This window comes from Bactrocera tryoni, chromosome 3, assembly GCF_016617805.1.
Source record: "Bactrocera tryoni isolate S06 chromosome 3, CSIRO_BtryS06_freeze2, whole genome shotgun sequence".
NCBI lineage: Eukaryota > Metazoa > Arthropoda > Insecta > Diptera > Tephritidae > Bactrocera > Bactrocera tryoni.
This window is the reverse complement of record NC_052501.1, coordinates 44,943,087-44,970,686: the sequence shown is the minus strand read 5'-3', so window position 1 is coordinate 44,970,686 and position 27,600 is coordinate 44,943,087. Positions and strand designations below refer to the sequence as shown.

The 27,600-nt window shown below is 38.4% G+C and overlaps 4 protein-coding genes across 4 annotated transcripts; all 4 read left to right on the top strand.

Moving 5' to 3' along the window:
- Positions 1-476: 476 nt before the first annotated feature.
- Positions 477-1,201, top strand: LOC120770616. The gene is made up of 4 exons (XM_040098218.1): positions 477-530; positions 585-731; positions 806-973; positions 1,055-1,201. Exons 1-4 carry the CDS (start codon positions 477-479, stop codon positions 1,199-1,201), a joined length of 516 nt encoding a protein of 171 aa, XP_039954152.1.
- A 7,344-nt stretch (positions 1,202-8,545) lies between these two features.
- Positions 8,546-9,270, top strand: LOC120770615. Its single transcript, XM_040098217.1, has 4 exons — positions 8,546-8,599; positions 8,654-8,800; positions 8,875-9,042; positions 9,124-9,270. Exons 1-4 carry the CDS (start codon positions 8,546-8,548, stop codon positions 9,268-9,270), a joined length of 516 nt encoding a protein of 171 aa, XP_039954151.1.
- Positions 9,271-17,561: 8,291 nt separating this feature from the next.
- LOC120770614 lies at positions 17,562-18,258 on the top strand. The gene is made up of 4 exons (XM_040098216.1): positions 17,562-17,567; positions 17,637-17,786; positions 17,863-18,030; positions 18,085-18,258. The coding sequence occupies exons 1-4, from the start codon at positions 17,562-17,564 to the stop codon at positions 18,256-18,258; spliced, it is 498 nt and encodes a 165-aa protein (XP_039954150.1).
- A 7,412-nt stretch (positions 18,259-25,670) lies between these two features.
- LOC120770613 lies at positions 25,671-27,439 on the top strand. The gene is made up of 4 exons (XM_040098215.1): positions 25,671-25,703; positions 26,818-26,967; positions 27,044-27,211; positions 27,266-27,439. The coding sequence occupies exons 1-4, from the start codon at positions 25,671-25,673 to the stop codon at positions 27,437-27,439; spliced, it is 525 nt and encodes a 174-aa protein (XP_039954149.1).
- Positions 27,440-27,600: the final 161 nt, after the last annotated feature.

Below are 27,600 nucleotides of genomic sequence, written 5' to 3'. Positions count from 1 at the left end.
AAACTGATCGATCAAAATCGAGAAAAAAGATATTTTTATGTACTTTTATGCTATACAAAAATTCATTTGGGAAGGGTATTACAGTTTCGGTATAGTCGAAGTCAACATTCTTCTTTTGTTTTTTTTTTGCTTATGTTTTAAACGAAATAAACTTTCAGTCCGCCAGTTTAAACTGGTTTTGGCCTCAAAGCAGAATACGAAGAGTATAGTACTTCCGATTAATTCATATAACTCGGCCACGCTTAAAATTTGTATCATATTATAAATTAATTATACTTAAACACAATAATTATTTGGTAGTTATATAAATAGTAATTAGCACGCAATAAAAATAACTTTATTTTTTATAAAAATATAATTGTACTGTTTTGTGGAAATAGCCATAAAGTTATGAGTAAACAATCGTTAATTGCGTATTCATTGAAAACGCAGCTAGAAAATATTAAGCAAAACTTGTAAATGTTAACGGATTTAGAATGAAAATGCGTTATTTTGTTCTAGTCGCCTTGGTGTCCATATGTCCTGCGAAAGTGAGTAAACGAATAATAATTTATATTACATTAATTTCACTTTATTTCCCATAGGTGCATTTGGTCATACGTTTCACCAAACTATTATGTAACAGTACACATCCTATGACAGTATATGAGAAATGCCATATTGAACGAGTCCATAACATTACAACAATAACAATACGACAAAAGCTACTGCAGCCCATCTACAGAGTACAAGTAAGTGTGAGAAAAAGGTTTTGGAAACCTCAAAGTGATTTAGAAATCATAACGGTTCTAATTGCAATTTCCAGGCAAACATTTCAATAATACATCTCTCGAAGAGTCTTAATCGCGTTTTGTATACTTTCAATAATGTAGATGCCTGCGCTTTTATATTGAGACGTCGTAATCCAGTGCTGAGATTACTCTTTACGCATTTTCAAAAATTCAGCAATATCAATCACAGTTGCCCATTCAAGGTAAGGCTTTTTGAGGGTTCACCAGTAAACATGTCCATATATGTTATATATATATTTTGCATTTTTTTTATATCGCATAAGGACCATTTAATAGTCGATCGTTTCGCTATAAGTGATATTCAGGTGGCGCGCTTACCAATTCTAGCGGGAGAATATGCCTTGCTGACGGCTTGGAAATTGAACGGTGTCCATGCTGCTTATACCAATGTATTTGTGATTTATAGCTAAAGTTTTGACATTTGAGTTTCCAGACGAAATAAAACGCATATAATTTAGTGTTCTGGACACGTATTTAGATTTATTACGCCGCGACTGGCTCAGATTCCAATCGCGAGGACCAGTTTTCTAATACTTTTTGCAGAAATTGGTAGAATGCGCCGAATATTATCTTTCAAGCTGTCGACTTCACATATCCCCACAAAAAATAGTTTTGTGATGTTAAATCGCACAATTTTGGAGGCCACGTCACAGATCCACGACATATACATTGTGATAAAAAAGTACCCGGAAATTATAGTTTAAATTTCCCGGGTAAACGCTATTTCCAAAAAATGTACTAAGCTGTGTTGGTAAAATTACTTTACCAAATACATATGATCGCGATCTGTCTGTCGATCTTGTTTACAGCAGCTGCTTAAGTTGGTACACCTCAGTAAAACGTTTTTCAATGGATAAAAATAACGAAAAAAGTCAAATTGTGTCAAATTTTGTGGACAACTTTGAATCTCAGACGTCGTTCTCAAGTGTTGGGCATATATCGGGTGATTTTTTAAGAGCTTGATAACTTTTTTTTAAAAATCGCATGCAAAATCTGCAATTTCACACCTGAAACGCCAATTGTTCACATATTTTCTTTTGAACGATAATTATTTCCAACAAATAGTATGATCGCGCCATCCCATTGGGCAAGACCAAAGCTGAATAGTCTCGATTTCTTCGGAAACGTTGTTGCTGGTTTATTTTTGCAGACTTTACTTGATCGGCCCTCACAAAAAATAGTCAAAGGCGTTAAATCGCATGATCTTGTCACTTACGGGTCCATTTCTTGAGATGAAAGTTTTCCTCAAAATGGCCATAGAATCGCGAGCTGTGTGGCAGGTAGCGCCATCTTGTTGAAACCACATGTCAACCAAGATGCTAACAAACTTTTTGTTGCCAAAAATGGAAGAACTGAACTTGGTTGACATGTGGTTTCAACAAGATGGCGCTACATGCCACACAGCTCGCGATTCTATGGCCATTTTGAGGGAAAACTTCGGAGAACAATTCATCTCAAGAAATGGACCCGTAAGTTGGCCACCAAGATCATGCGATTTAACGCCTTAGACTATTTTTGTGGGGCTACGTCAAGTCTAAAGTCTACAGAAATAAGCCAGCAACTATTCCAGCTTTGGAAGACAACATTTCCGAAGAAATTCGGGCTATTCCGGCCGAAATGCTCGGAAAAAGTTGCCCAAAATTGGACTTTCCGAATGGACCACTAAGACGCAGCCGCGGTCAACATTTAAATGAAATTATCTTCAAAAAGTAAATGTCATGAACCAATCTAACGTTTCAAATAAAGAACCGATGAGATTTTGCAAATTTTATGCGTTTTTTTTTTAAAAAAAGTTATCAAGCTCTTAAAAACTCACCCGATACATATGTGACGTCGTTGCTTGGTCAATGGTCAGGTAGCCATCCCCACGTACTCTATAAGTCACCATGGCATTCCGGAAAAATTACGGTTTTATGCGGTTCACGGGCTGGTGGCGTCATTGGACCGCACTTCTTCCGTGATGATTAAAACCGGCACGTTACTGTAATATGTATGTATGTAAATAATTTCATTGATATCCCAAACCTTTTTTGTTTTATTTAAACTTTTGTAGGGCTCTTATTAAAAAACCTGTTATTTAAATTTATTATAAACATAAGTGTTTGTCATTATTCCGGGCTAGTGAAAACCCAGTGTCTGACCACTTTATGCAGCAATTGGTACCATATGTCAGCAGCAACGCGGCGAGTATTCTCTTCAAGCTATCAATCGTCTAGTGGTGATCTGCATAGACAAGCGACTTCACATAACTCCACAAAAGTGAGGATAAATCGCACTATCGTGGAGTCCGCGCCAGTCCCACGACTTATATATGTATTGATTTAACTTATGTACATATATTATAGGTGATATAATCACTTACTATAGTCTATTGGGTTTCGTGTTCGAAATATTTATATTAAAATCAATCTAACTATCTCAAGTAAAATATATGTGTTATAAACTCAATCAAAGCTAAACTCAATATGCGAGTATAATAATAAGTATATGGGAAACATGCATTCGAAAAATCGAGAGTGATTATATTAAGTAGTTCTCGAGAAATTTTGCCAAGCGACTTCAAAAATACAGTTTCGAAAAAAACTCTTTTAAAGACGGCGCAATAATATTATTCAAGAGGAAGAATTTAATAAGTCAATAAAAAAATTCGATATTTTGATTTTCCTTAATTTTGCTAGGAGTAGTATTGGAATGGTTTTATCTATTTTAGGCAGAAAGATACACTGATATATAGGGACGCTTTCTTAATTTCTGAAAGATATCTCATATATTGACCGGTATAAACCATGTAAGGTCAACAGGGAGTTAAAAAGGCTTCGTATTAGATGTAGAGGATAGGCTGGAGGACATATGGATCTGGTTTCACCCATTATTGACACAACGGCTCATTATAATCAGAAAAACATACTCTCCACATTTCAATAATATTCCTCTCATGTTGACCGATATTCGCGGTAAAACAAACAACTGTGATGTGACATAATAGTAATGAATTTAATATTGTAATATAAGGAAAGTGGGCGTGGTTGTTGTCCGATTCGTTGCCAATTTTCGCACTATAGTATAAGAATGGCGAGCTAATGTTACGCGCCGAACTCTGTTGAAATTTGTTAGACATTTTCTGAGATAAGTGCTTATAGCTAAAGGTAGAACCTGTCGGACCCTGTGGGATCATCCCATGTCATGTTATATCATCATATTCGGATGGTGTCTTCCGATTTCATCCAGTTTTATACTCTCTTCAATAGGAACGCTACCAAAGTACATTCGATGCCATTATTTAATATATGGAACTCAATTTCTTTTGCATCGCCAGCATGGCCACGCTTGTAGAAGTCCAGATGCTGAACCCAATTTCCAACGGTTTTCAAGCATAAATCGGACGATATTTCTGCAATTTCACTTTGAATGTTCGTAAAAAGTTCTTAAATCGTCGCTGTCTTGTTGACATTGGCCAACTTGACGTAGCCACACAGGAAATAGTCTAACGGCGTCAAATCGCATGACCGCGGCGCCCAGTTGACTGGTCCGTTTCGTGAGATAACACGATCACCAAACTTGGTTTTCAATCAATCGATTGTGACATTCGCTGTGTGGCTTGTGGCACCGTCCTGTTGGTACCACATTTCGTCATTATTGGGTTATCATCGAGCGGTAGAGATTCCCATTTACAGAAACGTGCCAGCCTTGACCGATCACAGAAAAAGTACGGCCCCATGACAATGGTGATTCATGGAGTTCGTACAAATGCACTTTCACAGGAATAAAGAATGTCATTGATATCCCATTGTTTGTTTTATAAAAAAGAAAAAAGTTTTGTACCGCTCTTATTGAAAAAACCGCTTCTAAAGATGACGCCAATGACTCCGAATTTCCGTTGTAAATTTTAATAATTTCGACTCATTGTTGGATCGCAAATCTTTTCATATTGAAATGTCAAACCTTCTTCTTAATTGGCGTTGACACTGCCTACGTGATTACAGTGATTTCTTCTTTTCGCTACGTGGCGCCAAAGCGTAGCCAGGTCTTTCTCCACCTGATCCTTCCAACGGAGTGGAGGTCTTCTTCTTCCTCTGCTTCCCCCGGAGGGTACTTCGTCGAATACTTTCAGAGCTGGAGTGTTTTCGTCCTTTCGGACAACATGACCTAGCCAGCGTAGCCGCTGTCTTTTAATTCGCTGAACTAAGTATGCCAATGTTTTAGTTTTAGGACTTACAAACAACCGTTATGTGAACAAAACTTAGCAACTTTGTTGCGAGAGTATAAAAAAAGCCTGGGTGCAGCTTCCTTCTGCCATTTCTTCCGTAAAATTTAGTGTTTCAGACGTTTTTTGTTAGTCGGTTAACGAACTTTTAGTGACTTTCAACATAATCTTTGTGCGGGAGGTGGGCGTGGTTATTATCCGATTTCTTCCATTTTTGAACTGTATATGGAAATGCCTGAAGAAAACGACTCTATAGAGTTTGGTTGACATATGTAGCTATAGTAGTTTCCGAGATATGTACAAAAAACATAGCAGGGGCCGGGGCCACGCCCACTTTTCCAAAAAATATGCCCCTCCTGAATGCGATCCTTTGTGCCAAATTTCACTTTAATATCTTTATTTATGGCTTAGTTATGACACTTTATAAGTTTTCGGTTTCCGCCATTTGTGGGCGTGGCAGTGGGCCGATTTTACCCATCTTCGAACTTAACCTTCTTATGGAGCCAAGAAATACGTGTACCAAGTTTCATCATGATATCTCAATTTTTACTCAAGTTACAGCTTGCACGGACGGACGGACGGACAGACAGACATCCGGATTTCGACTCTACTCGTCGCCCTGATCACTTTGGTATATATAACCCTATATCTGACTCTTTTAGTTTTAGGACTTACAAACAACCGTTATGTGAACAAAACTATAATACTCTCCTTAGCAACATTGTTGCGAGAGTACAAAAAGAGACCGGAAGTAAGGATTTCATTGATTCTTTGTGAGTTTTTCGCCAAATTGTCAACCAATATCGTACGACGCTCCGGGAAAACCATTTTGGGTGAATTGAAGACATTAAAATTTAGTTTAACAACTGTTTCGAGGATTGAAAAAAACGTTGGCTTAGGTATGTTAGGGCCAAGGGGGAGTATTTGGAGAGAGATTTTGAAGAATAAATTAAGAATTAAAAATTCTTATTTTTTGCTCATAGTAGGTAAGCCTTTCTAGGTGAAAAATATCTTCACAAAATTCGGCAAAGGATTATTGTCCGAGGCAATGATAGAATCTCTGAACAAACAAAGATCGGACCATACGAATATCTGCCACATAAGCTGTACCATCAAAAAAAAAAGTTCTTGTGTATAAACCTTTTTATTTGTGGAGGGAATTTTTTTAATTTGGTATATCTACATGTAGTATATGTACGTATTTAAAGCAAACTAAATATAGAACGATTCTACTGTGGCCGCCCACAAATCAAATGTTGCTATTATCCACCCTTCATAATATAAACAACCAGTCCTTTGAGACGCTACCTTCGTCATTGTTGTTGGTGCGTGTGTAACGCCCATTATGTTTTAATTAATTTTTGTCCCACTAACTAACTGTAGGTCGTTCATAATTTCGTGGTCATTTGTTCGCTACATGGAGGTATGCATTAAAAAACATACTTATGCATGTGTATATGTATGTATATGGGGTAAAATCTGTTGGTTTTGCGTTGCTTTAATCAAACTGGTGAGTGTTTCTTCTATTCACTCGTATGGCATGGTAAATGTGTGACCGCATAATGAGCGCTACTTTTTCAGGGATAGCAAATACCGCCCAGCAGGTGGCTAAATGCTGCCTCACATATATACATACATATACACATGCATATGGATATGTGTATATATTATATGAAATGCTTCTGGTACTGTTGCTGTTTGTTGTTATTTGATATATGTAAGTTTCATCGTAATGCATATTATTTACATTACTCCTTATCTTAAAGCGTATTTGATTTCTCATAAATTTGTATAATTAATTTTTAGTACTCTCGCAACAATGTTGTTGCTAAGGAGAGCATTATAGTTTTATTCACATAACGGTTGTTTGTAAGTCCTAAAACTAAAAAGAGTCAGATATAGGGTTATATATACCAAAGTGATCAGGGCGACGAGTAGAGTCGAAATCCGGATGTCTGTCTGTCCGTCCGTCCGTCCGTGCAAGCTGTAACTTGAGTAAAAATTGAGATATCATGATGAAACTTGGTACACGTATTCCTTGGCTCCATAAGAAGGTTAAATTCGAAGATGGGCAAAATCGGCCAACTGCCACGCCCACAAAATGGCTTGAGCAAAGCCTAAAACCTTATTTGCTCTCAGACCTCAAAAGGATAGCGACTGGAAAGAATTCGCCAAGACTGATAGCTATTTTGAAGCAATAAAACAAAAGTACAGCAACAATGGCGAACTTGCTATAATCGATTTAATGTTCTTATGCAACAGTAACAACTAATGCACAACAGACTGTCTGTCCGTCTGTTTATAAATACGTGACCTAGTCCCTTAGATTTTGAAATACCGACCTGAAATTTTGAACACGTTCTTTTCTCATCAAGATGCTGTTCATTTGTTCTTGTTGCTGTTGTAACGCTTATTTAGTCGCTGTTAGGATGGTGAGGTTCAAATAAGTTATCATCGAAGTCATCCTAGGGCCCAGGGAATGTGCTGTTTCTTTGGGGTCGGACCATTGGGAGAGGGGTGTCAGATAAGTAGGGATACCTGGGCATGCAAAAAGGTGATAAGAGTCATGTGGGACATATATTTGCCCGCTGCACATATTTTTGGTGCGTCGGTATCGATTCTGGATAAGTAGGAGTTTAACATACTATAGTGCCTAAGAAGCTGCGCAAGATTCCCGAAGCAACTCGATATGGGTGGTGATGACACTCTGAACCTCCTCATCGGTGAAAATAAGTGGTGTACAGTCTTTTGGCATTTTGCGCAGCCGTCGGGTAACACATCGTCTGGGTTAGCCTACCGAGGGTGTGCAGTGATGCAGGCGCTCATTAGCTAAAACAGCTGCTTCGGCTGGGAAATTGGGGCTGCTCATTTACCGGCACTGCCGCCATCGGGCAACTATAGCATACAGCTGACTTACAAACTGACCGATCCAACTTAATGCCTTGTATAGAAAGCTTTTTTGTTTGACAACATACTGTCACGACATTTTGCGACCATTATCTCAAATACCGCTACCATCTTCGAACAAATTGTTCATGGACCTGGAGATCGGATCACTATAGCATATAGCTGCCATATAACTGATCTATCAAAATCGAGAAAAAGATATTTTATGTACTTTTATGCTATAAAAAAATTCATTTGGGAAGGGTATTACAGTTTCGGTATAGTCGAAGTCAACATTCTTCTTTTGTTTTCTTTTGTTTATGTTTTAAACGAAATAAACTTTCAGTCCGCCAGTTTAAACTGGTTTTGGCCTCAAAGCAGAATACGAAGAGTATAGTACTTCCGATTAATTCATATAACTCGGCCACGCTTAAAATTTGTATCATATTATAAATTAATTATACTTAAACACAATAATTATTTGGTAGTTATATAAATAGTAATTAGCACGCAATAAAAATAACTTTATTTTTTATAAAAATATAATTGTACTGTTTTGTGGAAATAGCCATAAAGTTATGAGTAAACAATCGTTAATTGCGTATTCATTGAAAACGCAGCTAGAAAATATTAAGCAAAACTTGTAAATGTTAACGGATTTAGAATGAAAATGCGTTATTTTGTTCTAGTCGCCTTGGTGTCCATATGTCCTGCGAAAGTGAGTAAACGAATAATAATTTATATTAAATTAATTTCACTTTATTTCCCATAGGTGCATTTAATCATACGTTTCACCAAACTATTATGTAACAGTACACATCCTATGACAGTATATGAGAAATGCCATATTGAACGAGTGCATAACATTACAACAATAACAATACGACAAAAGCTACTGCAGCCCATCTACAGAGTACAAGTAAGTGTGAGAAAAAGATTTTGGGAACATCAAAGTGATTTAGAAATCATAACGGTTCTAATTGCAATTTCCAGGCAAACATTTCAATAATACATCTCTCGAAGAGTCTTAATCGCGTTTTGTATACTTTCAATAATGTAGATGCCTGCGCTTTTATATTGAGACGTCGTAATCCAGTGCTGAGATTACTCTTTGCGCATTTTCAAAAATTCAGCAATATCAATCACAGTTGCCCATTCAAGGTAAGGCTTTTTGAGGGTTCACCAGTAAACATGTCCATATATGTTATATATATATTTTGCATTTTTTTTATATCGCATAAGGACCATTTAATAGTCGATCGTTTCGCTATAAGTGATATTCAGGTGGCGCGCTTACCAATTCTAGCGGGAGAATATGCCTTGCTGACGGCTTGGAAATTGAACGGTGTCCATGCTGCTTATACCAATGTATTTGTGATTTATAGCTAAAGTTTTGACATTTGAGTTTCCAGACGAAATAAAACGCATATAATTTAGTGTTCTGGACACGTATTTAGATTTATTACGCCGCGACTGGCTCAGATTCCAATCGCGAGGACCAGTTTTCTAATACTTTTTGCAGAAATTGGTAGAATGCGCCGAATATTATCTTTCAAGCTGTCGACTTCACATATCCCCACAAAAAATAGTTTTGTGATGTTAAATCGCACAATTTTGGAGGCCACGTCACAGATCCACGACATATACATTGTGATAAAAAAGTACCCGGAAATTATAGTTTAAATTTCCCGGGTAAACGCTATTTCCAAAAAATGTACTAAGCTGTGTTGGTAAAATTACTTTACCAAATACATATGATCGCGATCTGTCTGTCGATCTTGTTTACAGCAGCTGCTTAAGTTGGTACACCTCAGTAAAACGTTTTTCAATGGATAAAAATAACGAAAAAAGTCAAATTGTGTCAAATTTTGTGGACAACTTTGAATCTCAGACGTCGTTCTCAAGTGTTGGGCATATATGTGACGTCGTTGCTTGGTCAATGGTCAGGCACCATTGCATTCCGGAAAAATTACGGTTTTATGCGGTTCACGGGCTGACGGCGTCATTGGGCCATACTCCTTCCTTGATGATCAAAACCTGCACGTTACTGTAAATCGGAATCGCTACCGCTCAATGGTAACCGAATATTTTTGACCAGAATTGGATGATATGGACTTCGACAATATGTTGTTCCAACAGGACGGCGCCACAAGCTACACAGCGAATGTCACAATCGATTTATTGAAAACTAAGCTTAGGGAACGTGGCTGCCTCGGTCGTACGATTTGACGCCGTTAGACTATTTCCGGTGGGGCTATGTCAAGTCTATAGTCTATCGGCCGATATATGCTTGAGCGAGCCCTTGGTGGCCATGCAAAAGAAATCAAGTTCCATAGATAATGGCGTCGAATGTACTTAATTCATTGATGTAAATAATTTCATTGATATCCCTTTTTTGTTTTATTTAAACTTTTGTAGCGCTCTTATTTAAAAACTTGTTATTTAAATTTATTATAAAGATACGTGTTTGTCATTATTCCGGGCTAGTGAATACCGCTGCTGGCTCTTTACCACTTTATGCAGCAATTGGTACCGTATGTCAGCAGCAACGTGGCGAGTATTCTCTTCAAGCTATCAATCGTCTAGTGGTGATCACCATAGACAAGCGACTTCACATAACTCCACAAAAAAGTGCTTAGTGAGGAGTCCACGCCAGTCCCACGACTTATATATGTATTGATTTAACTTATGTACCATATTAAAGGTGATAAAATCACTTACTATAGTCTTATATTGGGTTTCGTGTTCGAAATGTTTATATTAAAATCAATCTAACTATCTCAAGTAAAATATATGTGTTATAAACTCAATCAAAGCTAAACTCAATATGCGAGTATAATAATAAGTAGATGGGAAACATGCATTCGAAAAATCGAGGGTGATTATATTAAGTAGTTCTCGAGAATCTCAATCGAGCATATATCAATTTTGACAAGCGACTTCAAAAATACAGTTTCGAAAAAAACTCTTTTAACGACGGCGCAATAATAGTACTATTATTCAAGAGTAAGAATTTAATAAGTCAATAAAAAAATTCAATATTTTGATTTTCCTTAATTTTGATAGGAGTAGTATTGGAATGGTTTTATCTATTTTAGGCAGAAAGACACACTGATATATAGGGACGCTCTCTTAATTTCTGAAAGATATCTCATAAATTGATATGGATCTGGTTTCACCCATTATTGACACAACGGCTCATTATTATCAGAAAAACACACTCTCCACATTTCAATAATATTCCCCTCATGTTGACCGATACTCGCGGTAAAACAAACAACTGTGATGTGATATAATTGTAATGAATTTAATATTGTAATATAAGGAAAGTGGGCGTGGTTGTTGTCCGATTCGTTGCCAATTTTCGCACTATACATAGTATAAGAATGGCGAGCTAATGTTACGCGCCGAACTCTGTTGAAATTCGTTAGACATTTTCTGAGATAAGTGCTTATAGCTAAAGGTAGACCCTGTCGGACCCTGTGGGATCAGCCCATGTCATGTTATATCATCATATTCGGATGTTGTCTTCCGATTTCATCCAGTTTTATACTCTCTTCAATAGGAACGCTACCAAAGTTTTTTTAAATAAACCAAATAAAACGGTATGCGATTTCATTGATGTTTTTTATTCCGATGAAAGAACATTCGATGCCATTATCAACGGTTTTCAAGCATAAATCGGACGATATTTCTGCAATTTCACTTTGAATGTTCGTAAAAAGTTCTTAAATCGTCGCTGTCTTGTTGACATTGGCCAACTTGACGTAGCCCCACACGAAATAGTCTAACGGCGTCAAACCCAATGACCGAGGCGGCCAATTGACTGGGCCATTTCGTGGGGTTTCAACAAAGCGATTGTGTTTTTCGCTGTGTGGCTTGTGGCACCGTCCTGTTGGAACCACATATTGTCCAAGTCCATTCATCCAAATCGAGTCAAATATATTCGGTTATCATCGAGCGGTAGCGACTCCCATTTACAGAAACATGCCGGTCTTGACCGATTACGGAAAAAGGTACGGCCCAATGACGCCCCCGGGAAACAATCAGAACAAATCGTAATTTTTTCGGGATACAATGGTGACTCATGCAGTCCGTACAAATGCACTTTCACAGGAATAAAGAATGTCATTGATATCCCAAAACGCTTTTGTTTTATAAAAAAAAACTTTTGTAGCGCTGTTATTGAAACACCCGCTCTTAGAGATGTGGCCACTAACTCCGAAATTCTGTAGTAAATTTCGACTAATTTTTTGGATCGTATATCTTTTCATAATGAAATGGCAATTTTCTTTTTGGTGGCGCGTAGACACCGCTTACGCGATTAGAGTAATTTCTTCTTTTCGCTACGTGGCGCCAACCTGGTCTTTCCAAAGGAATGGAGGTCTTCCTCTTCCTCAGCTTCTCCCGGAGGGTACTGCGTCGAATATACCCACGACCTAGCCAGCGTAGCCGCTGTTTTTAATTCGCTCAACTATGTCAATGTCGTCGTATATCTCGTACAGCTCATCGTTCCATCGAATGCGATATTCGCCTTGGCCAACGCGCAAAGGACCGTAAATCTTCCGCAGAACTTTTCTCTCGAAAACTCGCAACGTCAACTCATCAGTTGTGGCCATCGTCCACACCTCTGCACCTTATAGCAAGACGGGAATTATGAGCGACTTATAGAGTTTGGTTTTTGTTCGTCGAGAGAGGACTTTACTTCTCAATTGAAAACTCAGTCCGAAGTAGCACCTGTTTGCAAGAGTAATCCTGCGTTGGATTTCCAGGCTGACATCATTGGTGGTGTTTAGACTGGTTCCCAAATATACGAAATTCTCTGCAACTTCAAAGTTATGGCTGTCAACCGTGACGTGAGTGCCAAGTCGCGAGTGCGCCGACTGTTTGTTTGATGATAGGAGATATTTCGTCTTGCCCTCGTTCACTGCCAGACCTATTTGCGTTGCTTCCTTGTCTACTCTGGAGAAAGCAGAACTAACGGTGCGGGTGTTGAGGCCGATGATATCGATATCATCGGCATACGCTAGTAAGCTGTACACTCTTATAAAAGATTGTACCTGCTTGATGAAGTTCTGCAGGTCGAATTATTTTCTCCAGCAGCAGATTGGAGAAGTCGCACGACAACCTCTTTTGGAGAAGTCCTTCCCGATCCTGACGGAGCTTTTGGTGTTGCTCAACGTCTGTTTACACAGCCGTATTAGTTTTGCAGGGATACCAAATTCAGACATCGCGGCATAAAGGCAGGTTCTTTTCGTGCTGCCGAAAGCAGCTTTGAAATCGACGAAGAGGTGGTGTGTGTCGAATCTCTTTTCACATGTCTTTTCCAGGATTTGGCGCATGATGAATATCTGGTCGGTTGTTGATTTGCCAGGACTAAAGCCACACTGATAAGGTCCAATCAGTTTGTTGACTATGGGCTTTAACCTTTTACACAATACGCTCGATAGAACCTTATATGCGATGTCTAGGAGGCTAATCCCACGGTAGTTGGCGCAAATTGTGGGGTCTCCTTTTTTATGGATTGGGCATAGCACACTTAAATTCCAATCGTTGGGCATGCTTTCGTCCGACCATATTTTGCAAAGAAACTGATGCATGCTCCTTATCAGCTCTTCGCCGCCGTGTTTGAATAGCTCGGCCGGCAATCCATCGGCCCCGCCGCTTTGTTGTTCTTCAGGCGGGTAATTGCTATTCGAACTTCTTCAAGGTCGGGCTATGCAAAGTCTGCTCAATCGTCATCGATTGGGGAATTGGGTTCGCCTTCTCCTGGTGTTGTACGTTCACTGCCATTCAGCAGGCTTGAGAAGGTTCCCTCCATAATTTAAGTATGCTCTGGGCATCGGTGACTAGATCACCTTTGGGGGTTCTACAAGAGTATGCTCCGGTCTTGAAACCTTCTGTAAGCCGCCGCATTTTTTCGTAGAATTTTCGAGCATTACCCCTGTCGGCGAGCTTATCAAGCTCTTCGTACTCACTCATTTCGGCCTCTTTCTTCTTCCGTCTGCAAATGCGTCTCGCTTCCCTCTTCAGCTCTCGGTATCTATCCCATCCCGCACGTGTTGTGGTCGATCGTAACACTTTGCGAGTTAGGCAATCTGTTTTCTCTCCACTGCGACACGGCACTAATCGTCGTACCAGCTGTTCTTTTGCACTTTCCGAAAACCAATGGTTTCGGTTGTAGTTGTACGTAAGGAGTTTGAAATGCCGTCCCACAGTTCCCTTATACCGAGTTGCTGGACGAGTGCTCTCAGAGAGAGCAGCAGCTCGTTCAGCTGTCTGTTGTGATTGTAGCTTCTCAACGTCGAACTTTCCTTGTGTTTGTTGGCTGCAACAAGATAGTGGTCCGAATCGATGTTAGGACCTCGGAGCGTACGCACGTCTAGAACACCGGAGACGTGCCTTCCATATATCACAACGTGATCGATCTGGTTGGTGGCATCTCGATCCGGAGACAGCCAGGTAGCTTGATGTATTTTCTTGTGCTGGAATCTAATACTACAGATAACCATATTTCGGGCCCCGGCGAAATCGATCAGCCTCAACCCATTTGGGGATGTTTCGTCGTGGAGGCTGGATTTACCGACCGTAGTGCCAAGGCCCACTAAAGTCGCCAAGCACGATTCTGACATCGTGGCGGGGTCACCTCTCATAGGCGCGCTCCAAGCGCTCATAGAAGGCATCTTTGGTCACATCGTCCTTCTCTTCCGTCGGGGCGTGGGCGCAAATCAGCGATATGTTGAAGAACCTCGCTTTGATGCGGATTGTGGCTAGACGTTCATTCACCGGAGTGAATGATAGTACTCGGCGACGGAGTCTCTCTCCCACCACGAATCCAACACCAAACTTGCGCTCCTTTATACGGCCACTGTAGTAAATGCCACCCTGGACCTACTCGTCTCTGCCCTTGTCCCGTCCATCGCATTTCTTGGACGGCGGTGATGTCAGCCTTTATTTTCATGAGGACATCAACCAGCTGGGCAGTGGCACCTTCCCAATAAAGGGACCGGACATTCCAGGTGCATGCCCTCAACTCGTAGTCCTTATTTCGTTTGCCATAGTCGTCATCAAAACGGGGGTCTCTCATCCAAGGCTGGTTGCAACCTTTTCATAGGGGGTGTTTTTTACGTGGCGGGTCCCAAAACCAGCGCACAACCCTATGTAAGCAGATGTTTCGCCTTCTCACTTTAGCTCACCTTCAAACGGATGTTCTTAGGCTACCCAGAGGATACTTCGTCAAAGACCGGAAGTAGTGAGCTGCTTGAGTCATATGTAAAAGAATCGTTTCTGGCCACTCCCAAGTGAATGGCGATCAGAGAACTTTCCTCACTTGCGTGAACTTCTACACATGACTCCATCCTCCGGCAAACCTCAGTGAATAGAAATGTCAAAAAGCGGGTAAAATATGACGTCGTTTGCTGTCCCTATCGGTCTGCTTTTGTAGTGTTCTATTGAAAATCCCTCTATGTGCGAGAGATTAGTTTTTAAGATCCTGATCCGATATTTTGTACACGTCCTTTTCTTTCCAAGAAGCTGTAGAAGCTGCTTATTTTACGAGGTACCATATTTTAACGAAATATACAATGAATTATTACCTTAATTAATAATGCAAGCTCCAAAGAAATTGTTCATATAATCACGTGGATGTATACGGCTGTCAAAAGACCTATGCTTACATATGAAGCTCTGGTATGGTGGCCAGCGCTAAACAAACAATACAATATTAGAAAATTAAATGGAATGCAAAGAACAGAATGTACAGGTGTTACTGGGGCAATCAAGTCATGTCCGACTGATGCACTCAATGTGATCCTGCATCAACTACCAATGGACATTTTTATTCACAAAACAGCAGCTATTGCGGCGATAAGAATAAAAGAATTGGGAGGTTGGAATCAGCAGAACTACGGACATAGTGTAATTCTAAACAAGTTCACTATTAACAAATCAGACTACATTCTCCCAAAGCTGGATGTCAATATACACTTCCAGGTGAGGATACCATCTAGACGAGAATGGAGAAGAGGTTCAATGGTAGAGGAAGATACGACCTCAATCTATACCGACGGGTCCAAAATGGACTGTGGAGTAGGCACGGGGGAATTCTCCGCTGATCTAGGCATATCTCTCTTTATACGTCTACCGAACTCGGCTAGCATCTTCCAAACAGAAGTACTAGGCATAGAAAAAGCCTGCAAAGTTCTATTAGAAAACCACGGGAATATACATAAATCAACTATATTTACGGACAGCCAGCGGCCCTCCTGGCATTGTCTTCACCCACTGCAAGATAGCACTAAGCTCAATAAAAGACAAGCTCCAGCTAAACTTGATCTGGGTTCCCGATGAATCCAAGGCGGAGCTAATACCAAGCCCGCTAGGATCGATAAAAGGAGAGATCAATAGACAATTTCAGCAAATTGCAAACAACAGGTAGAAAAACATTACAAAATGCGTCATAACTAAACAATTATGGCCAACATATGACAGGAAAAGAACCAATGACTTATTAAATAGGTCAAGAAAAAGTATTTACAGAATAACAGCTACCACAACAGGGCACTGGCCATTTGGGGAACATGCGTCCAAAATGGGATTGCCCTACAACGACATCTGCCGTGGCTGTGGAGTAGCAGGGAACAAGGAAACAATCTTCCACTTTCTCTGCGAATGCCCAGCTCTAGCACAGATCCGACACAAAACACTCGGAATCCACCAAGCACCAAACCTTGAATGGATTTCCACCAAAAGCATATCGGACATAAGTAGTTTCATCGAAACCTCAAAATGGTTTGAGAGAGAAGGTGAAACGTAATAGCAGATACAGGAGGTTCTACGAATAGTGTATCAAAATGGCACATCAAGTGCTAATTGAGCCCGATAGAGCTGCACTCTTACCTACCTACCTTAATTAATAATGCAAGCTCCAAAGAAATTGTTCATATCAGATTTCTATAGTATATAGCTGTCAAACAAATTGACCTATCCAAATCAATTTATTAAATGGAATATTTTTTATTTTTCCTGGTTACGAAGCTGACGTGTTTTCTTGTTTTATTTTAAATTTTAATTTTCAAACGCCGAGTGCCTCCCTGATCTATAATATAATGGTCTGGTTACGCCTATCTATAAGTCGAAACTTCTCATGTTGAGAAATATATATAAGAAGGTTCATGAATATACTGTCTCTATTACTAAAGTTAACGCTTGCTTAACCGGATATATTGTATATACATATAACTATACTTGTATATCTAATGTATCAACGATTAGTTGTGGGTGATGCAAACAATCCTTAGGTGAACAAGAGCGAGAAGTTTCGAGAGTAAAATCATTTCTAGAAGAGTACAAAAAATGTTAGAAGGAAGTTTAAGCTGTTCTCGCTATTAATACAAACCAAAGCTACAAAAATTCAAAAATACATACGTATATAATTTAATGAGTTCATTTTAGTTTTTCAGTCGTTTGAGATCGATATTTATCTCGATAGATCTCAAATATTTACACAAGTGCTATTATGTTGTTATTAGGTGCACGCGGATCTAAAACAGAAATATTTATGCCAATTTTTGTTCATTTATAGAAACTATTCAATATTAAAATATCTTCATTTAAACTATCGCAATTTTTCAGCGAAAATGCGTTATTTAATATGGATTTTGATTTTTGTTGCTCTTCTCATGAACGTAAGCCAAATAAAAATACTAAATACTCACTGATATTTATACATATTTATTTCTGTTTAATATGTGCAGGTCTCACCAGAAGTTCGTTTCAAGAAGATAATATGCAATAGTACTGATCCACAGATGTTCTATGAAAAATGTTACATTTCAAAGGTGAATAAGTCGACAACAACATTAACAATGCACCAAAAACTGCTGCAGCCCATCTACACTGCTTATGTAAGTAACGGGCAAAATATTGGAGTATATAAAATTATATAACAAATTGTACAAAGATATTGTCTACTTAAAACAGTGCAACATCTCGGTGATACAGCTCTCGAACAGCCTCAATCGTGTGTGGTACAAATTCACCAACATCGATGCTTGCGGTTTCTTCAAGAAGCGCCGTAATCCAGTGCTGAGAATACTTTTTTCAACTTTCCAAGAGTTCAGCAATATCAATCATACCTGCCCGTATAAAGTAAGAGCCTCTGATGAATGTTTTAGAAACCATATTTATTGAAATTAATTATAGGATTACCTAATATTCAATGACTTAGCTATCGATGATCGAAAGCTAGCTCCCATACCAGCTATGCCCGGGGAATATGTGGTACAAACAGATTGGCGGTTGAACGGGATAAATACGGCACAAGTCATTGTATTTATTCGTTATACTCGTAACGGTTTTACTAACGGTTTAAAATAAAAATAAACTAATCACATTGAAGAGAACGAGAAGTGTATTATTAGAGTGATATATTAAAACCGGACATAACATAATATTATATTCTTTCGCAGTTCATTAGAAAATGAATCGTGTGTTAGACACTCACTTCCTGCCTGTGTAAATTTATTCGAAAGGTAATATCATTTAGCAGTGTTCCTAAACCTTAGTCTCGTCATGGGTTTCTTTACAAATTTAGAAGGTGCGACAAAGGGTCTCAGATAGAAAACTATAGAAACTTAACAGACAATAAAAATGCTTTTCATTTTTATGCATACTATGTATTTTATAACAAGTAGATGTACTTTTTTCAATCGCATTATTTGACTGATCACGCGTGGGTGATGCCAACTTATCATGTTATTTTTGTTCAGTATTGTTTGACATTTCATCAATTTTACAAATCTTTCAACTTTATTGCGAAAATTCACGTTCTGTAAAAAATGTGTTTCGCGCACTTCGCTCAACTTAACGTCATCACGCAACATCATCGCTCATCTTGAGATCTAACATTCATTATCGGATAATATTCGACCGACGTCCTGCATGCAGTAAAAAAAATATAGCATCCGTAGGTCAGAGTATACACCAAGACCGTGGAGCGTCGATGCGGCGCCGTTCGCAGTAACTCGTACAGACGAATGGAACTACTAAGCGCATTTATACAGAAGAAACAAAGGTTCGGTGTGGTTTGTGGGTCGGTGGAATCCTCGATCTATATTTTTTCAAACACGATGCCGATGGGAACGTAACCGTCAATGGCGACCGCTACGGCTGCTTGTGATTTCGGCGATAATTACTTTCAACAGGACGGCGCTACCTCCCACACATCGCTTCAAGCAATGGATTTATTGAGATAACAATTCGGTGAGCAGATTATTTCACGTTTTGGGTCGGTCGACTTTCCACCAAGATTGTGTGATATCACACCTTTAAACTTTTTCTTTTGGGGATATGTAAAACATCATGTGAGTTATTCGCGACTTATTGGACTCAACGGATGGCCCATCTGAAACGTAGCCGCGGCCAATGAAAAAGATAATCTTCGAAAAATAAATGCCAAAGAATGTTCTTTCGAATTGCCCATTAAAGTTGAAGTTTCTGCGTTTTTTCTTTAGAAAAGTAGGGAACCTCGAATTGGATCACCTTTTAGAATGTTTCTCAACCTTAGACTCGTCTTGGATTTCTTTAAAAATTTTGAAGGGTTGTCAAAAGGTCCCAGATAGAAAAGGATTAAAATATAGAGACAAAAATAATAATAACACAGTACAACAGCTAATCTGGAGGGTGAAAAATTCCAAGTAAAGGTGATGGTACTAGGTCAGTATAGTAAACCCTCAAAGGGTTTGGCATCCGTATGTGTCAGTTTTTTTTTATGACCTTTTAAATTTTTTCCTTATCTTGATGTTTTTTCGCTTAGTTGTAACAGGAAGAAGGCGTGGTTGTGAACCGATTTCACCCATATTTCGTACACGTCATCAGAGTGTTATTAGAAAATATTATATACCGAATTTCATTGAAATCGATATAGTAGTTCCTGAGATATGGTTTTTGGTCCATAAGTGGGCGACTCCACGCCCATTTTCAATTTTTAAAAAAAGCCTGGGTGCAGCTTCCTTCTGCCATTTCTTTCGTAAAATTTAGTGTTTCTGACGTTTTTTGTTAGTCGGTTAACGCACTTTTAGTGATTTTCAACATAACGTTTGTATGGGAGGTGGGCGTGGTTATTATCCGATTTCTTCCATTTTTGAACTGTTTATGGAAATGCCTGAAGGAAACGACTCTATAGAGTTTGGTTGACATAGCTATAGCAGTTTCCGAGATATGTACAAAAAACTTAGTAGGGGGCGGGGCCACGCCCACTTTTCCAAAAAAATTACGTCCAAATAAACGGACGGACGGACGGACAGACGGACAGACAGACATCCGGATTTCAACAACTTACAACTAAGCGAAAACACATCAAGATAAGGAAAAAATTTAAAAGGTCATAAAAAAATGACACATACGAACGCCAAACCCTTTGAGGGTTTTACTATACTGACCTAGTACCATCACCGTGACTTGGAATTTCTCACCCCCCAGACAATAATCCCAAAAATGTTCCACAGTGTAATATATATAATTGCAACGGTATATTGTCAATTTAATAAAAGTCGATAAAATTTGTTTGCACATATATTTGATTGTTCAGTGGTTCTAGAGAAAAGTCTCTTTCAAAATGTATTCTTATTTTTATTTCATTTCCGTTTTGTTAAATTTAAAAAAAAAATATAGTTTTTAATGTTCTCTTCCTAAACTTTTCTTTATCACACTTCTATGAACAAAGATTCATTGGTATGGTTAATGAAGGATCATGGATATACATGTATTGTTTACTCCATTTAATCAAACGGCATTATAAGAAAATAACTTGTACTCGTGTATCTTATTTTTTCCAAGAAGAACTCGACTTGTCTCTTCAAACAGCTGAGGTATATTGTACATATATCCGCGATCAACGAACTGGAAAGTTAGCCCATAATGCTTTACGTCTAGAACTCTTTTCGTGATGAAGGTTATTTGTTAGTTCCATAAAAGGTGTTATTATCCCAATCAGTGAACTCTGAAGTTTTGAACATATTACCATGTGTTTTTGTAGATCCATTTAGATACTCGTACTTATATGTGTATCTATTATCAACCTTATATCCAATTTATGCGAGTTTGAGAGTTTGTTTGGTGAACATTTTCGTATTTAGCTTCGGTTATGATACAGTTGGTTATTGCATTTAATGTACCATGATTCACGAAAATGTTTCTCTATTTGTTATGCGCATATTGTTTAATACGACAAATTGTAAGCAGAAAAGTCGAAGGGGACCAAAAAGCTTTGGATCATAATTAAACGAGGAATTAATGGGAGTTCAGTGTTCCACTTGATATGTACCAATGAAAATAAAAGTAGGGTTCAATGAGCATACTGCTCTCTGTAAGGTTCGCCTTCTCGGTTATTGTCTAATCATCGCCCATTCTGTAAGTGTAAGAATCTTGGTGAAGTTGCTTGGGAGCGGTTTCATCTTGCGAGACTTGGGTAGAAACAGCTTGGATCTCACACCTCTAATCTTACAGTTAAATTAGCTCGAAACGAAGCCAATCGACGAAACATGCTTCTGAAGAATTCAATATAGTTTGTCGTTATAAGATGAGGATTTAAAGGAATCTATCGGTATTTTGGTTCCTGTTGTTATAACTTTAAAAATTTTGTTGCAATAAATATGGCTACTAAAGTTGGATTGGGATAAATCAGTGGCACAGAACATTGAATGGGTTTGGAAAAACTTTCTGATCTCCTTATCGGATCTTTCGTCAATTAAGGTGCCTAGGTCTTGTTTTTCGACAGATATGGAGTCTCTTCAGATACATAGATTTTGTGACGCATCGATTCGAGCATATGGCTGCGCAATTTATACTCGTTTTATGAACAATCAAGTAGCAGTGCCACTATTCGCTTACTCACTGTTAAGTCCAAAGTTGCACCCATCAAAAACAATCGTTACCAAAGTTAGAACTTTGTGGCGCTCTTCTCCTTGCTCGTTCATTAGCAGAAGTCAAACCAACAATTTCTCATAAATCTTTTAATATTTTTCTTTGGATAGACTCACAAATAGTCTTACATTGGCTGAAGATGCATTCTGTAACACTTTCGACCTTTGTGCTAACTCATTGTAACCCGGCGGATGTTGCGTCTAGAGGACGTACCGTAAAGGAACTTGTTGTTTTGCACTATAAACATGATGAGTTATCAGCACTCTCACCACAACAGTTGCATCACGGCTTATGTTTCTTTACTGGCGTGGAAACCGCTTACGCGCAAGGTTGTGCCTTTTGAAGATTCCAAGCGAAGCCAGGTCATTCTCCAGCTGGTCTTTCTAATATAGTAGAGATCTTCCTCTGTTTCTCCCGGCGGGTACTGGAGTGTTTTCGTCCATATGTACGACATGACCTAGCCAGCGTAGCCACTGTCTTTTAAGTCGATGAACTATGTCAATGTCGACGTATACCTCATACAGCTCATCGTTTCATCGAACTCGATATTTGCCGTGGCTTATGCTCAAAGAACCATAAATCTTTCGCAGAACTTTGCTTTCAAAAACTCGAATTCGTTCTGTCAAAAGCAGCTTTGAAATCGACGAAGAGGTAGTGTGTCGATTCTCTTTGCACGGGTATTTTTCAAGAGTTGGCGCATGGTGAATGTCTGGTCGGTTGTTGATTTGCCAGGTCTGAAGCCACACTGATTAGGTCTAATACACACAATACGCTCGATAGAACCTTATACGCGATGTTGAGGAGGCTTATCCCACGGTAGTTGGCGCAGATTGTGGAGTCTCCCTTTTTGTGGATTGGGCAGAGCACACTTAAATTCCATTCGTTGGACATACTTTCGTCCGACCATATTTTACAAAGAAGCTGATGCATGCTCCTTATCAGTTCTTTGCCGCCGTGTTTGAATAGCTCGATCGGCAAACCATCGGTCCCCGCCGCTTTGTTGCTCTTCAGACAAGTAATTGACTTCTTCATGGTCGGGCAATGGAACGTCATCGATTGGGGAGTCGGAGGAGTCTTCCCACCATAATTTTAGTATGCTCTGGGCATCAGTTACTAGATCACCCCCAGATTCTACAAGAGTAAGTATGCTGCGAACTTGAAACCTTCAGTTTTCGTATAATTTTCGAGCATTACTCCTTTCAGCCAGCTTGTCAAGGTCTTCGTCCTCACGTATTTCGGCCTCTCTCTTTTTTTGTCTGCAAGTGTGTCTTGCTTCCCTCTTCAACTCGACCTTGATAAAAATATTTTAAATAATGAAGCAAAATAGTAACGTAAACAAGTTTCTTTGGACATGCTTGAAAGGTGCGAGTTCCGATCCCACATTAATGGAAAGCATAATAACGGTGTTTTTTTTTCAAAGTGACGCTGCAAAATTAGATCGATACGGACAGCAAACGACGCCAAATTTTTCCTGCTATTTTCTCTTTAGTAAGGTTTGCCATTTATGGTCATCACCGTCCTGTGAGATCAACAATTGAGCGTCTAGTGGAAAACTTTAAATCTCAGATTTCGTTCTCAAGTTGTGTACGACTTGTTTCCACGTATGCTGGCGTTAAGCCTTTCTGCACTTCTACTGATACCTGTCAACCCCCAAAAGTGACGCGCTTTGATAGAAAGAAAAAAGAGTATGTGGATATCGATTGCCCAACCATAGTCAAAGAGTACAATCGGCATATGGGTGGCGTCGATTTAATGGATGGCCTAATAAGACGCTATCATATCCGTCTTAAAACCAAAAAATGGACGTTACGTTTATTTTATCATATGCTGGATATAGCGGTTGTCAACGCATATATCATCTACCATCGGATTCATGATGTGGATCCTACGCACAGGCATCGTATTAAGTTGCCAGATTTTCGAGTGGAAATTGCTGATGTGTTGTGTCACCTATCAAACGAAAGATATAAAAATAAAGTGGGTAGACCATCAAGTGCAAGTCCACAAATGAGAACTGGCTATCGACGCACCTATGCACCACCAGCTGATATTCGATACGATGGGATTGGTCATATACCAGATGTTTTAGGGCGAGACGGTAAACATATGTGTACGATGCCGATCTTTAACCCAAATTTATTGCACAAAATGTCAGTTAAATTTATGTTTATCATCGTCAAAAAAATGTTTTCAGTTGTTTCACACAAAATCATAAACACTTTTGTATTATATATTATATTATAACTAATTTTGAATTTTTACTGCTATGCAATATATATGTTTACTTTATCTTTTATTTTATTTAATAATGTTTATGAAATAATATAACTAAACTTGAATTTGATACGTTTTACTTTAAATTATTGAAGTAAACATTTTTCTTTTAAATAATTTGCAATAAATTAGTCCGTATTTTTTTACATGCCAACAGGCAAGTATGCCTTAAGGCAGACCTCACTTTTTCCAACCTGGAAGGTGACCTATTGATTTTTTTTTTAATCTGACTTCAGATTCTTGTTCCTTGTATAAAAATTAGTGTATGGTAATTTTTTCAGCTCAAACAAAAATTGGCCGGTTAGAGGGTTAAGTAATTCTCAAGAAATTTTGCCAAGCGACTTCCAAAATACAGTTTCGAAAAAAACTCTTTTAAAGACGGCGCAATAATATTATTCAAGAGGAAGAATTTAATAAGTCAATAAAAAAATTCGATATTTTGATTTTCCTTAATTTTGCTAGGAGTAGTATTGGAATGGTTTTATCTATTTTAGGCAGAAAGACACACTGATATATAGGGACACTCTCTTAATATCTGAAAGATATCTCATATATTGACCGGTATAAACCATGTAAGGTCAGCCGGGAGTTCAAAAGGCTTTGTATTATATGTAGAGGTTAGGCTGGAGGACATATGGATCTGGTTTCACCCATTATTGACACAACGGCTCATTATTATCAGAAAAACATACTCTCCACATTTCAATAATATTCCTCTCATGTTGACCGATATTCGCGGTAAAACAAACAACTGTGATGTGACATAATAGTAATGAATTTAATATTGTAATATAAGGAAAGAGGGCGTGGTTGTTGTCCGATTCGTTGCCAATTTTCGCACTATAGTATAAGAATGGCGAGCTAATGTCACGCGCCGAACTCTGTTGAAATTTGTTAGACATTTTCTGAGATAAGTGCTTATAGCTAAAGGTAGAATCTGTCGGACCCTGTGGGATCATCCCATGTCATGTTATATCATCATATTCGGATGTTGTCTTCCGATTTCATCCAGTTTTATACTCTCTTCAATAGGAACGCTACCAAAGTTTTTTTAAATAAACCAAATAAAACGGTATGCGATTTCATTGATGTTTTTTATTCCGATGAAAGAACATTCGATGCCATTATTTAATATATGGAACTCAATTTCTTTTGCATCGCCAGCATGGCCACGCTTGTAGAAGTCCAGACGCTGCACCCATTTTCCAACGGTTTTCAAGCATAAATCGGACGATATTTCTGCAATTTCATTTTGAATGTTCGTACAAAGTTCTTAAATCGTCGCTGTCTTGTTGACATTGGCCAACTTGACGTAGCCCCACAGGAAATAGTCTAACGGCGTCAAATCGCACGACCGCGGCGCCCAGTTGACTGGTCCGTTTCGTGAGATAACACGATCACCAAACTTGGTTTTCAATAAATCGATTATGACATTCCGTGTTTGGCTTGTGGCACCGTCCTGTTGGAACCTCATATTGTCCAAGTCCATTCATCCAACTCGAGACAAATGTATTGGGTTATCATCGAGCGGTAGATATTCCCATTTACTGAAACGTGCCGGCCTTGACCGATCACGGAAAAAGTACGGCCCCATGACGCCCCCGGGCCACAAACCAGAACAAATCGTAATTTTTTCGGGATACAATGGTGACTCATGGAGTCCGTACAAATGCACTTTCACAGGAATAAAGAATGTCATTGATATCCCATTGTTTGTTTTATAAAAAAGAAAAAAGTTTTGTACCGCTCTTATTGAAAAAACCGCTTCTAAAGATGACGCCAATGACTCCGAATTTCCGTTGTAAATTTTAATAATTTCGACTCATTGTTGGATCGTAAATCTTTCCATAGTGAAATGGCAAACCTTACTGAAGAGAAATGTCAAAACGCGGGAAAAATATGACTTCGTTTGCTGTCCCTATCGGCCTGCTATTGTAGTGTCCTATTGAAAACATCTTTATATGCGAGAGATTAGTTTTTAAGATCCTGATCCGATATTTTACACACGTCCCTTTCCAAGAAGCTGCAGAAGCTGCTCATTTTACGAGGTACCATATTTTAACGAAATATACAATGAACTATTATCTAAAGCAATAATGTAATCTTCCAAAGAATTGTTCACATCAGATCTCTATGGTATGTATATATGCAGCTATCATACAAATTGACCTATCCTAATTAATTTATTAAAAGGAATATTTTTCCGGATATATTGTATATACATATAACTATACTTGTATATCTAATGTATCAACGATTAGTTGTGGGTGATGCAAACAATCCTTAGGTGAACAAGAGCGAGAAGTTTCGAGAGTAAAATCATTTCTAGAAGAGTACAAAAAATGTTAGAAGGAAGTTTAAGCTGTTCTCGCTATTAATACAAACCAAAGCTACAAAAATTCAAAAATACATACGTATATAATTTAATGAGTTCATTTTAGTTTTTCAGTCGTTTGATATCGATATTTATCTCGATAGATCTCAAATATTTACACAAGTGCTATTATGTTGTTATTAGGTGCACGCGGATCTAAAACAGAAATATTTATGCCAATTTTTGTTAATTTATAGAAACTATTCAATATTAAAATATCTTCATTTAAACTATCGCAATTTTTCAGCGAAAATGCGTTATTTAATATGGATTTTGATTTTTGTTGCTCTCCTCTTTTACGTAAGCCAAATAAAAATACTAAATACTCACTGATATTTATATTTATTTCTGTTTAATATGTGCAGGTCTCACCCGAAGTTCGTTTCAATGAGATAATATGCAATAGCACTGATCCACAGATATACTTTGAAAAATGTTACATTTCAAAGGTGAATAAGTCGACAACAACATTAACAATGCACCAAAAACTGCTGCAGCCCATCTACACTGCTTATGTAAGTAACGGGCAAAATATTCGAGTATATAAAATTATATAACAAATTGTACAAAGATATTGTCTACTTAAAACAGTGCAACATCTCGGTGATACAGCTCTCGAACAGCCTCAATCGTGTGTGGTACAAATTCACCAACATCGATGCTTGCGGTTTCTTCAAGAAGCGCCGTAATCCAGTGCTGAGAATACTTTTTTCAACTTTCCAAGAGTTCAGCAATATCAATCATACCTGCCCGTATAAAGTAAGAGCCTCTGATGAATGTTTTAGAAACCATATTTATTGAAATTAATTATAGGACTACCTAATATTCAATGACTTAGCTATCGATGATCGAAAGCTAGCTCCCATACCAGCTATGCCCGGGGACTATGTGGTACAAACAGATTGGCGGTTGAACGGGATAAATACGGCACAAGTCATTGTATTTATTCGTTATACTCGTAACGGTTTTACTAACGGTTTAAAATAAAAATAAACCAATCACTTTGAAGAGAACGAGAAGTGTATTATTTTCATCGCATACGGAATATAAGTACATATTAAAACCGTATATATGTAACAAAACTATTTGACCCCGCAGCCGTTGCCCTGCGTGAAATTATGTGTTTTGAAATGAAAAAAAATTGAAAT